Consider the following 13,220-nt stretch of genomic DNA (forward strand, 5'->3'; position numbering starts at 1 on the left):
TTTTTCCTTCAGTACAGTGAAAACCAACTTTAGCAACAAAACAGTGCTTGGAATGCCAATTTAAGAAGTATAAACTGGAGCCGTCCATATTCAAGTGGTGCTCCCTGTACAACCTGCTTGGAAACCAGCTTCCACAGAGTAGTTTAGAACCCCTGGTCTGGAGAATGCATTCAGATGGTATGAGAATGCATTCAGATGGTGTGCCGTTTGACTAAATGTAAGCAGTTTCCAATCATTCCTCCTGTCCAGTAATGCCCAGTGATTTAAAAAAGAAGTAAAGGAATATACAAATTGTGTAGACTACAAAATTAACTCCTTAATTTCTTCACATTATTGTCAGAAAACAGGTCAGAAGGCACAAAGATTTCACATTTTAGCAAAGCCAGATATAGGTGGGGGCTAAGGATGGAGAAGTGGAGTGGCAGCATTCAATACTGGGGGGGGGGGGGTGATAAGACAAAAGCGAACATAGTATTAGATGGGAAGTTAATAACGATGTCGAGCTCTACAGGGAACACAACATTAGCACAAGTTGATAGAATTACAATGTAATACTAATAAGAAAACATATACCACAGTAAGGTACAATGTAGCTCTTTGTAACAGAAGTGTTAATACACTCTAACAGCACTGCCTAGCTCTATGACATGCTTTCACACAAATCTCTCCTAGTTAACAATGCATTTGTTGAATGGTTTTGAACATTTTCTACGATATTTAAGTACAGTACTTGTAGGATAGCTGTCTGAATATACACAAAATTTATTAAAACAACAACTTAAAATCTTTCAAAATATTCAGGAAATAATGTTGTAGCTTATTATCAGCACTATTCTTTTTATAGTATCCATGCGTGGAAACAGTATTAGTATTTAAAAACACAAACACCGTTATTCAATATTGATATAATTTTCAAAGATGTTGGGGCTGACGCTGGAGGAATTCTCTAAACGTGTAAGATTTTGGCTAAAACCATCTCTCGTAAGAAGTGGATGGGAATCAAGCTGTATTCAGCGATGGAATTCCTGCCCTGAGACATAAACAACTAGAAGAATGTACCAGAATCTTAAGAGAATAGGATCCTAGCTAATTAAAATCAAAAGAGATCTAGACAGCAAATGTTCTATGCTGAAGCAATACTTTGACATGAAGACGCAAAAGACAGCCCATCTTCTTCCAATTTTCTCAAACTCTTTTTCTTTCTATCAGTTATCTTCTTTCATTTGATGTTTTCATGTTAGCTTTAGATTGTCTTTGGTATCTTACCAGCAGGTTGCCAATTTTCAGAACTATGGAAAGTGTATTACACAAGGAAGGTTCAAATTAGACTTGTAAATGATTTATAAATCTACTGGGCTGTAGAAGTTTCCCCTTTTACAAAAGATAATGCCACTTCCTCTACGTTCTCCAAGTTCTTCACCCTACTTAGGGTGATCAACTTCTGCTGAAAACATCTGCCAGGAGAAACCCTTTCCTCTTACCACCCATGGATTCTCAAGGGAGAGGAAAGCAGAATGTATTAAATCTTTATCACAGGATGATTTCTAGCAGTGGGTCCTCTTGATTTATTTTAGGCCTTGAATACGGCAAACTGTTAATTCCTTTCAAGCTAGGCTTAAACAGGTAGATGCTTCTTCTCTAGAGCTAAGGATACATTGTATAAAAGATCATAAGGGACTACAGCTTCTGAAGTATCTTTATTATCATCTCTCTTATACTAAGCATCTGATAACTTTAGGAATTAAACTAGTCTCTTCCCCCTTAGTAAGCCCTCCAAGAAATAAAAAGGACTAACATCAGGACAAGTACGTAAGAATACACTGATAAATACTGTCATATAGCAAAGCATCTACTTTAAAAAAAACCACTCCCCCATAAACTCTGCAATGTAGTTATTTTATATAAGCAAGAAATAATTGAGAGTCCCATTCTCAGGTCGATGTTAAGTTGCGTCATAAATGTCATACTCACCTTAGTGATTTTAAGGAATTTTGAGGGGTCTAGTACCCGACTATTCTTGGCCCCCTGTACAGTGTTCCATCCACCTTCATCCACTCTCTGGACACCTGCCGGGAGAACAGGGTGAGTCAGTTTCCCACAAACTCAAGTCAGTTTGACAATGAAAGAGTGAGCAGTATTTTCAACTCAGCAGCTCCAATCAAAATCAAGGACGGGGCGCCTGGGTGGCGCAGTCGGTTAAGCGTCCGACTTCAGCCAGGTCACGATCTCGCGGTCTGTGAGTTCGAGCCCCGCGTCAGGCTCTGGGCTGATGGCTCGGAGCCTGGAGCCTGTTTCCAATTCTGTGTCTCCCTCTCTCTCTGCCCCTCCCCCCTTCATGCTCTGTCTCTCTCTGTCCCAAAAATAAATAAACCTTGAAAAAAAAAAAATTAAAAAAAAAAAAATCAAGGAAAAAGACAAAAGAAACTGTTAAAGCACTGCTGACAGTCTTTTTAATGCCTACAACATGAACATATCGGATAGAAATACTGTGGAACATGCCCCACCGAGAGGAAATTAACGGATAACGTGAATAGAGATTTGGTGATAGACAAAGGAGGGCCAGATCTAATGTTCATAGTTAACACTTCAGATGGAAATTATTTATTAGAAGGTTTATTTCACTTGATGGTGTTAAATGACACAGTATACTTGGGTCACCACCCCCGCCCTCCAACCTATCAACTGCTCAGGCAGAAAACCCCGACTCCTGTTTCTCTCACACTCGGCACCCAATCTGTCTGTAAATCTTGTCGGTTCAACATATTCAGCATCTAGCTCTTCTTATTACTACCAACCCTACCACTTTGGTTTTCGCCAGCGACATTTCCTCGATTAGTATAAAACCGTCTTCACTAGCTTCACTGCTTTCACCCCCAACTGTTTGCATCATAGCGGCCAGCAAGAGCCAAATGAAGTACAAGTCAGGTCCTATCACTTCTCTGCTTAAAACACTTCTGTTACCTCTCTTCATCTCACTCAGATAAAATCCCAAATTACTCATAAATGGCCTCCAAGCTCTGATTAATCTGGACTCCTGCCTCTCAGGCCCCATCCTCCACTACTCTCTCCCTCTGCTCAAGCCACACTGGCCTCCTTGCTGATCCCTGAAAATGCTATTTCAAGGGCCTTTTACTTACAATTCCCTTTGCCTACAAACCTTCCCCCAGATGTGCCCACGGTTTCATTCCCTCATACTTGCTTCTGGTCTCTGCTCAAACACTAACCTTAGCAGGCTCCCAAACCACCCTATTTAGAACTACACCTCAGGTGCCTGAGGGGCTCAGTTGGTTAAGCATCCGTGGCTCAGGTCATGATCTCATGGTTCGTTGAGTTTGGGCCCCATGTCCAGCTCTGTGCTGACAGTGCACAGCCTGCTGTGGACCCTCTGTATCCCTCTCTCTCTGCCCCTCCCCCATTCACACGCTGTCAAAAATAAACATTTAAAAATAAATAAATAAAATTGCACCTTTACCCACCAAGCCTGGCATCACCCGCTTTCCCCCTCTCTGCTTTATCTTTTTCTCTAGAAAAAGTGATCGGACAAAATTACATATTTTATTTGAGTATTTATTTTCTGTCTCTCGGGTATGATGTAAACTACACAAAGGAAGGGACTTTACTTTGTCTCTCCTGTTAAGCAATGGGCACTTATACGTGTTGAAAGAAAGACCACCCAACTGTCTACCTAAAAGCTTTTCTGATCCTCACATACTTGATTGTCTCTGTGCTATCTGATGTTACTGAGCATGAGCAAACTTGTTTCTTGTTTGTTTCTTATACCCTAGTGCTCCTTCCTCTGCAGTTGTTCTTTATCTGTCAATTTCCCAAGAGTCTTCTTCTTCCTTTGGTCCTCTGTAGACATCTTCCATGGACTGGGCTCTCTAGTTCAATAATAAATAAGAGTCATTACGTGAAAGGCACTGTGCTACGTACTAGGGTGAGGAAGGTGAGGAAGCATGGTGTCCCATGGAACTTAAAAGTATACTTTCTTTCCTGGAGGATTCATCTCTCATATGTTCAGTATGAGCCCTACGGTGTGTGCACCAGTTGCTAAGCTGAACCCTTGACACACAACACGTCTTGCCACCCTCACACAAATCCTAGCAACCACTATTAGATCCGTTTTACACATTAAGGGACTTGTGCAAGGTCATGCGGCCAGGATGTAGGGGAGCTGAAATGCAAACCCAGACAGTTGGCTCCAGAGTCTAGTAGGCTCTCGACCACAATATGACTACATCATCCAGCAACTTCCGGCTCACTGAACAGCAGACTGGACAGATAAGCATTCTTACTCGGATACCCTCCTGCCATCTCAAAATAAACACTGATCATTTCCCTTCTGAAAAAGGTTTCCTCTTCCATGTTCTTAAACTCAGTCAATGGATTTTCTACTTTCTCGGGTGTAAAATGTCTTCCATTTCACCTTTCATATTTTTTTCCTATTTCTTCCTTTTAATAATTATTATTACCAGGATTTCAGCAGGAGCGACATTTCTGAGTTCAGTGTTCCCCTTTGACTCATCGTGTTAAAAGCAATAGATTTCTTTTATTTACGTACATCTAGCATGACATTACCCCTTTCTTCAAAACCTTACAATGGGACTTTAAGGTCAAAGATATCAGTTCTTAATCTGGCTCCATTCTTCCAGACAAACATTTCCCACTGATTCCGAACTTAAATTTTGCTTCAGTCAGGTTTGTTTATGCCTCTTCACAATATATGTTTATTTTACTTTCATGACTAAGATTATTCCTTTCCTTCCCAAATATTTACCATCCACCAGGACCCAGTTCAAAGATGCCTTCCTCAAATAAAGATCTCTTCCAGCTTCCTATCTTTCTCCTCCTCCTCTGAATGTTAACAATCTTAATTGAGAATACATTTCATACTTGATAATATCTCCTACTTGCTTGACAAATGTGCCTGTTATTAGTTTGCCTTCCTGGATAAACCGTAAGCTTTCAGAGAAAAGAAACTACATCTTCCACTTTTTTTTATAGCCCTCACCAATACTGAGCACAGAGAAGATGCTCAAGAAAGTCCTGTTGATTATTGAAGTTAAAGTAGTCCAAGAAACCACGCTTTGTCCTGCATTCTTGGAGAAACTGCTTCACTTACCAATTACCACTCTATTGTTCAGTTTATTCTTTCTGATGTCACTTCAAACCTGAATACAGAATTCTTACACATCTGTCCCTCAGTCTCCCAAGTTTCCCTAACATCCCAGTGGACTCCACCCCTTACCTGTTCGTCTCTTCTCTTTGGTCATGAGCTGCTGGACCTTCCTTTGCTCTTCTTGTTCTTCTATTTTAGCCTCTTTGTGAATCTGTTCGATAGTCTTAGGCCCTTGATCTGCTCTTCGAGATACCCAGTTGCACTATAAAAGGAGAAAGTAACATTATCAACCAGAAAACAAAACATAAACGTAACAATTTTTTATACTTCTCACTGCTGGAAAAGTGTAAAATACATTTAAAAATCTGTACTACAACAGTTTTTCATCTGTTTTACAGATGGCATTGCGTGCAGTCTGAGATTAGATATAAAGAATTAAGTTTGTCTCAATAAACCTTGAACTACTGTATACTGAGTTTTCCAAAAGCCAATGAATAAAAAGCTAGAGGGAAAGACTGGCCCAAATGTATTTTTTTAAAAATATTTTTAGATGTTTATTTATTTTTGAGAGAGAGAGAGAGAGAGAGAGAGAGAGAGAGAGAGAGAGGCTGATTGATTCAGAGTGTGAGCAGAGGAGGGGCAGAGAGAGAAGACACAGAATCTGAAGTAGGATCCAGGCTCTGAGCTGTCAAGCACAGAGCCTGATGCGGGGCTCAAGCTCACAGACCGGGAGACCATGACCTGAGCCAAAGTCGGATGCTTAACCGATTGAGCCACCCAGGCACCCCCCAAATGTATTTTTTTTTTTAATTTTTTTTTAACGTTTATTTATTTTTGAGACAGAGAGAGACAGAGCATGAACGGGGAGGGGCAGAGAGCGAGGGAGGCACAGAATCGGAAGCAGGCTCCAGGCTCTGAGCCATCAGCCCAGAGCCTGACGCGGGGCTCGAACTCGCGGACCGCGAGATCATGACCTGAGCTGAAGTCAGACACTTAACCGACTGAGCCACCCAGGCGCCCCCCAAATGTATTTTTTAAAAATCATCTTGTGGGGTGCCTGGGTGGCTCATTTGGTTAAAGTGTCTGACTTTTTTTTGGCTCAGGTCATAATCTCAGTTTCATGAATTCAAGCCCCATGTCAGGCTCTGTGCTGGCAGCACAAAGCCTGCTTGGGATTCTCATTCTCTCTCTCCCTCTTTCTCCCTCCCTCCCTGTCTCTCTCTGCCCCTCCCTGACTTGTGCTGTCTCTATCTCAAATTAATTAACTACAAAAAAAATCATCTTGTATATTTGTAAAGAGGAACCAGAAGAGGAATCAAGAAAGCTCAGGACTCTCTGGCCTTGACTTAATCTGAATTATTGGTACTTAGTTCGTATCACATTCCATGGGGGTTCTAAATCAAAGATGACTAGCATTTTTCATCCTCCTATATCATAGTTCTGATATCCTACAAAAGTGCCATCTCTCTGGCCTTTGGTTATCCTATTTAGGACAAGTTGCTCCTTACAATTACACTTCTCCCTTTCCTTCCCACCATAATCCCGACAACTGATAGAAGTACAAGTAGTAGAAGGCACGGGTGAAGAAGTCTTTTATATTTATTTACATTTGTTTACATGTGCTAGAAGCGAGGATGGCAAATAGGCACAAAATTCTGATCAGCTCGTAGTGGCTTCAGTAATAAAAAGGATCGTGAGGTCACATTTAACCTTAGCAAGATAAAGAACCATCATCAATGCTATCTGGTCTCAGTACAGGACAGGGAAGGGATAGGACCTGCATTCACATTCTCTAGTTTAGGGTCAGCTGCAGTATATTCCCTGCAGGAGTTAAAATAAGAAAGAGACAAAAGAGGTGGTAGTGGTAAACACTGCACCTGTTATGAGAAATGAGAAGCGGCAGGAGCACAAGGGGATACACAGGAAAAACAACAGAGAACAAACGGGAACATGTCCTATGAGCTGGGCACTTGACACGATCACCTCACTGAATCTGTACCACACATGTGCAATGGAGGCAACATCCCCATTTTAGAGAATAGAAATGTAAGGCTCAGGGAAATGAAATGGAATCATGTTGAAGGTGAGGACTCCTGAATATTTAGTAGCCTAAGACTAAATTTAATTGACCAGTTTGAATTCAGAGTAGTGGATTTAAAAATAGCAATGTGGTTTGATAATTAGCTTAGAGGGAAGAAATGTAACAAGCAGGTATATATGCTTCGTGTCCTTTCACACAGCTATGTCAGGGAAGTGTGTCAACTCAGGTTCTGGGAGCCTCTCCTGCAGCATTAAGTTTTTACCTATGTAAATACTAGGACACACTCTCCAACCCAATTCCTTAAAAGAGACGGGAGTAGCTGGCTTATATTTTCTTACTTACCAGCCTTAGGTCTATCACATCCTGAAGCATGAATCGAATCCTAGATGAGGTTTTTCTTTCTTTCACAATTTTCTCCATCTGATTAAAATACTGGTCCATACGTGGCTGCAAGGGGTAAAACCATTTAGTATTCCTGAGTGAGGAATTCAAGTGTAATTTTACCATACAGAATTTTTAAATGGCCTAAGGACACAACTTATAGACAAAAGTAATGGGGTACAAATTTTAATTAAGCATCCAAAATAAAGGTTACACATTCTGAGCAGCTGGCTGTAGTCCTGTGACGGATTACAGGTAAACAGAATATAAATCGAAGCATTATACTGCAGGCAGCCCCTGAATCTTCTTTAAAAGAGAGAGGTGGCTGTAGCCTTTGCCCATTTCCAACCTTCTCTGCTGAGAAAGATAAGGACAAGGGCCATACATTAGGGATGACAGAACTTTAAGCTGGATGAACTGGATTATTTATCATCTCTGAGCCACCAGACCTACCTCAGACTTCTTACCTCTGAACTTTATGTGAGTGAGAAATAAACCTCAATCTTGCATAAACCACTGATATTTGGGATTTCCTGTCACAAACAAACATAATCGATTCCAGCTGCTTCAGAGGTTACAAAACATTTCTGACATTATTTATAGCAAACATTTCTAATTTTCCTACCCCTTATGTGGAAGGCACCATGTTAAGTTTGAACCATAATATTTTTAACGGTTTCTTTTATTATGGTTAGATAGCTTTGTTGCTGATTAGAGCATAAATGTAAGAAAACTACTAGTTCTGGGGCGCCTGGGTGGCTCAGTCAGTTAAGTGTCCAACCTCGGCTCAGGTCATGATCTCATGGTTCCTGAGTTTGAGCCACGCGTCAGGCTCACTGCTGTCAGCGCAGAGCCTGTTTCAGATCTTCTGTCCCCCTCTCTCTGTTCATCTCCTCCACTGGTTCTCTCTCTCTCTCTCTCAAAATAAACAAACTGAGAAAGAAAGAAAGAAAGAAAGAAAGAAAGAAAGAAAGAAAGAAAGAAAGAAAGAAAGAAAGAAAGAAAGAAAGAGGGAGGGAGGGAGGGAGGGAGGAAGGAAGAAAACTACTGGCTCGCCACCTCAGTAGCACCCTCCATCCCAGCCCAGCCCACAGCAGCTATTCTCCTCTTATTTCTGCCCACAATTTGTTATACAGAAAAATGGCCTGTGAAATGGTCATGCAGAAAATGGACAAGGGACAAATAATCTGAACAATTCCCAAACTGGCCTTCATCTAATCTGGGACCCTCTTCACTTCTGCCTGTGATGGAAAAGTGGTAAGGAGCTCGAAGGCCACACACTGACAGTGCGAAGGGCAAAAGGAGAAAAAACAGCAGTCCAGACCACTGGGCCAAGATGGAACACTTTTGTTGACAGTCCCAACCGAGGCCCCACTGGATGCTTCGGAGACTGTGGGCTTTTACCTTTGCTTTCTCAAAGTCCAGGTCTTTGCCTATGGTGGTGAGCAGGCGGCAGAGGCACTCTAGGGACTCCTCATCATGGTTCTTCAGCAGCTTCACCACACAGTCATGCATGATAGCTTCAGTCAGCATCTTGAGTTTAAAGAGCTCTCCAATAAACTTGATGTTACCAATGGATCTCCGCCGGGCTTTGTCCTTAGCTTCTTCTAGTTCGTCATGAAGCCTCGTCCTCTCCTCTGGCTGTTGTGTAAGGAATGACAATAGAAGCCTGGATGACAACTGTACGGCACAAGGGAGGACAGGAACACACACACTCTGACTCATGGTCTTATCCTTTGTGGGGTCAGGGATACCCTGTGAGAATCTGAAAGCAACTTTAGACCTGTTCTATTCCTCAGAAAACTAAACTACCCCCCAAAATTTGCATCCATTTCAGGAGATTTCTGGAACTCAGTGACCTCTCTGGGATCCGGGCTCTGAATTCCTGTCTGGGAAGGTTTAGTTGCTCAACCATGCAGCATGAAAAAGAATAAAGCGTTCCCCTGAACTTCAATTCTGTATCTCTACATGAAAAAAAGGCCATAAGGCATCTACTGACATAGCAGGGAAATGTAGCCGGTTTCATGAAAATTCTATTTGGTAACACTCAGAAGCATAAGCACACTGCTTTCCTGTGAAAATACTCACAGCACTGGCAGCCTCGAGTTCTTTCTGCTTCTTTTCAAAGACATCATCATCTGCTTTATCTTTTTCAAACTCTTTCTGGCAACGGTTCAGGAGCAGCTTCCGGAAATTCACTGTGTTACCAGGTTTGTCTGCCATGGGTACTTTCAGCTGCATCCATACAGGAAAATGCAAAAACATCAAGATTACTTAAGACATTCAATCATTTTCTCAAAATATCTATTTTATACAAAATAATGCTGACTGAACTACAGGAAAGCTTCTAAAAGAGGTACACGATTTAGCTTCAGTCAGTTTGTGTTTAATGGTAAAATGTCTTAAATTTTATACAGAAAAGAAATACATTCCTCTCATATAAGTGTACTGTACCTTTTATGGCTGGTTTGCCTCTAGTTGACTTTGATGGCCATGTAATATTGTAACAACTATGACTCCGCCCTTACCTAGACCTTTGTAACTCTACAGGGTTATTACTTTTGTTTTTCTATTACCACGGTAGTTAAGTTTAAAGGTTTAAAGGAACAAACAGAAATGACATAAAGCAGGGGACAATTTCATGGCTATAGGAAAACTGTTGTGGGTAGGGTCCTTATTCTGGAAAAAAAGCAGAAGAGGGGGACCACTTTAAGGATTTTTGAGATACCTCGTCTTCAGGGGTAAGTCATAACTGTGATGCTGGTACTTACCTGTACTATCAATACACTATGTTTACTGATTACTTTTTATGTGTCAAAAGAAAATACTAGTTTTCCAAAGGTTCAATCTAAAAAATGGCCACCTTAGAAACATTCTTTGACACACAGGAAGACCCAGACTGGACAGGGTAGAACCCTGGAGGCAGGATGTGTACAAGGTTTCCATGCAAGTCTCATAACTGCTTTCTAGTGACAGCAATAGCTGGTATCTTAAAGGTTATTTGTAACCAAACGCAGAGCCGTTCTTATAAGAAAGTGGACTGGTGCAATGACTGACTAAAATATACCATTTTATAGATGAAATGCCCCAGAGTGTCATTCTGAACAGCTACTGTGTAACATGGGAAAATGATTTTTCTGGAATCACAAAGTGGGTCCCAAAATTCTGAAACGCGTGGTCTTTGCCCTAAGTTTAATGGGAGAACCTGGTAAAAAACAGAACGTCCTGTATTTATACTCACAAACAAGTTACTGTTACCAACCACAATGGACTTGGGAGAGCTGCTGATTCAGGCTGAATGGCTAGAGAAACTTCTTGAGAACTGAGTACTATGATGCTATACTGGGTCTGTGCTAGAACTGACGGACACTCTCCGAGAGATTCCCTATGACACATAAAAGACCATTTAACAGACCAGTTCTTCTTTTTAAGACTTTATTTTAAGGTAATCTCTATACCCGACGTAGGGCTCAAACTCACAAGCCCAAGATCAAGAGTCGCACACTCTACTGAGTCAGCCAGGCACCCCAACAAGTCCGGTTCTAACCAACCAAGAGAGCAAGTGTTTCATTACACCTTCCCTGCCCCCCGCCAGCAGGAAATATTAACTCAGGAAGAGGGTAAGATCACCAAATTTTTTTTTTTGACACACATTAAAAAAAAAAAAAAAAAAAAGTTAAGATGTCCTTAACTCCAAATTCAGGCCATAAAAATGCAAGTGACTACAGATCATTTCAGGCAGGCCTACTCAACAATTGCATGTGAAGGCAGGCATTTAATCAGCCTTCGAGAAAAGAAATGCTGGGGTGCCTGGGTGCCTCAAGCTGGTTAAGTGTCTGACTTCAGCTCAGGTCATGATTTCACGGACAGCTCAGAGCCTGGAGCCTGCTTTGCGTTCTGTGTCTCCCGCTCTCTCTGCCCTTCCCCCGCTCTGTCTCGGTTTCTGTCTCTCTCTCTCTCTCAAAAATAAAATAAACTTAAAAAAAAAAAGACTAAGTTTAAAAACAAAAAAGAAAGAAAAGAAAAATGCTACATGAAAACAAAGGTTTTCCAAAGCAAAAACCAAAAGTGGACTCTATTTAGAATATACAACAATGCACTACGAAAGAGAACCAAAAAGCACATCCACAAGCAAGGTAGTATATAATAGAACAACAACATGATATCAGGTTCCAGAACAAACTAAAACTTTAAAAAATCAGCAGAAGAAAAAACCAGCAGGTATTTCCAACTTGCTGTTTTGTTGAAACACAGAAAACCAGCCAGATCTATCCAGCTTCTTGGGATGTTTACCAGCATCACCTATATTAATACTACAGGCATAACTGGTAAGACAAAAATCACCTGGGCCACAATCTATCAGCTCTAAAGAGAGGTTTCTTGTATTAAAGATTGTACCATGCAGAAAATGAAGAGAATGTGGACAACAGTATGAAACTCTAAGCCACTGTCTCACGGTGAGAGGGACCAGAATGAAAATGAATCAAAAAGATTAAATAAATAAAACTTGTGACAATTTGATTTCCAGGAAACAAGTAGAAATGGCAAAAGGCAAGGGAGAGCTTCCCTATACAAAAAGTGTAAAAAGCTAAACCTTTTAGGCCTTTTCCATAAGGAGGCCTATTCAAAGTTTTGGGTTAAAGAACAAAAGAGAGGGGAGCCTGGGTGGCTCAGTCAGTTAGGTGTCCGGCTCTTGATTTCGGCTCAGGTCATGATCTCACGGTTTGGGGTTCTAGCCCTGTGTCTGATGGTGCGGAGCCTGCTTGGGATTCTCTCTTCCTCGCTCTCTCTCTGCCCCTCCCCTGCTCAGCCCCCCCCCCCCCAACTTTAAAAAAAGGATCAGAAGATATATATACTTAAAAGCAATTCTTTTCTTAAAAATGTTTATGGGGGGGGGGTGGGCAGGGGCAGAGAGAGAGGGAGAGAGACGATCCCAAGCAGACTACGTGCTGACAAGCCTGACCCCACAAACTGTAAGATCATGACCTGAGCCGAAATCAAGAGCCGGACACCTAACTGACTGAGCCACTCCTAAAGGCAATTCTTTTAACCCAAGTTTCAGTTTCATCCCCTAGAACAAGGGAAACACAATACCTGTGTCTAACCCAGAGGACAGCTTTGAGCATCTAATGAAGTGGGTTTAGTGGAAGCACTATGTAAGTCACAGAGGATGGGATATTTGAAACACTGAACATTAAGCTTCAATCCTTTCCACTGCAAAGGAGGCATTCCAATGACTGCAGATGGAGGGACATTATAAAAGAGCTGTTGAAACAGGTACTTTGGAGACAGTCTTAACTCCAGCTCTGCCAGGTGACTTTGGCCAAGTTATTACTTAGCTTTACCAAACATCTATTTCTTTCTAAATGGGGATGATAACATCTTACTGGAAATTACATGAGGGCAGTTTAAGTAATGCAAATGATAGTGGCTGGCACATCATCAAGAGTCTAATGAACTAATATAGCTATATTTATACACTTGGAGCTACATTTCACATGTTTATGAGTAAAAATTCAGGGTAATCTAAATTACAGTAATGCAGGTATCAAAGAAAATATATAAACAAAGTTAGCTCACCAAGTAATTAGGGAGAAAACCACAAACAGCAAGAGAAATGACCATCTGCTATCCGTAAATGATGACAATGAGAGATTTCACATGTATAGGTCCTAAAAA

The 13,220-nt window shown here is 41.2% G+C and overlaps 1 protein-coding gene across 30 annotated transcripts in view; it reads right to left on the reverse strand.

Annotated features, from left to right (window-relative positions):
• The window catches only part of EIF4G3 (eukaryotic translation initiation factor 4 gamma 3), a 286,899-nt gene that overhangs the window by 39,900 nt on the left and 233,779 nt on the right, over positions 1-13,220 (reverse strand). For 21 of the 30 annotated variants that reach the window (XM_040463621.1, XM_040463813.1, XM_040463808.1 and 18 more), the window contains 5 exons: positions 9,630-9,776; positions 8,946-9,221; positions 7,503-7,607; positions 5,249-5,381; positions 1,972-2,066 (listed from right to left, as the gene is read on the reverse strand). In XM_040463621.1, coding sequence (XP_040319555.1) covers positions 1,972-2,066; positions 5,249-5,381; positions 7,503-7,607; positions 8,946-9,221; positions 9,630-9,776 — 756 coding nt within the window. Of the gene's footprint in view, positions 1-1,971; positions 2,067-5,248; positions 5,382-7,502; positions 7,608-8,945; positions 9,222-9,629; positions 9,777-13,220 lie in introns of those variants that run through there. The other 9 variants (XM_040463823.1, XM_040463792.1, XM_040463782.1 and 6 more) reach the window with 2 other exon arrangements.

The sequence above is a fragment of the Herpailurus yagouaroundi genome, unplaced genomic scaffold (genome assembly GCF_014898765.1).
Source record: "Herpailurus yagouaroundi ecotype Mexico unplaced genomic scaffold, PumYag 77, whole genome shotgun sequence".
Taxonomy (NCBI): Eukaryota; Metazoa; Chordata; class Mammalia; order Carnivora; family Felidae; genus Herpailurus; species Herpailurus yagouaroundi.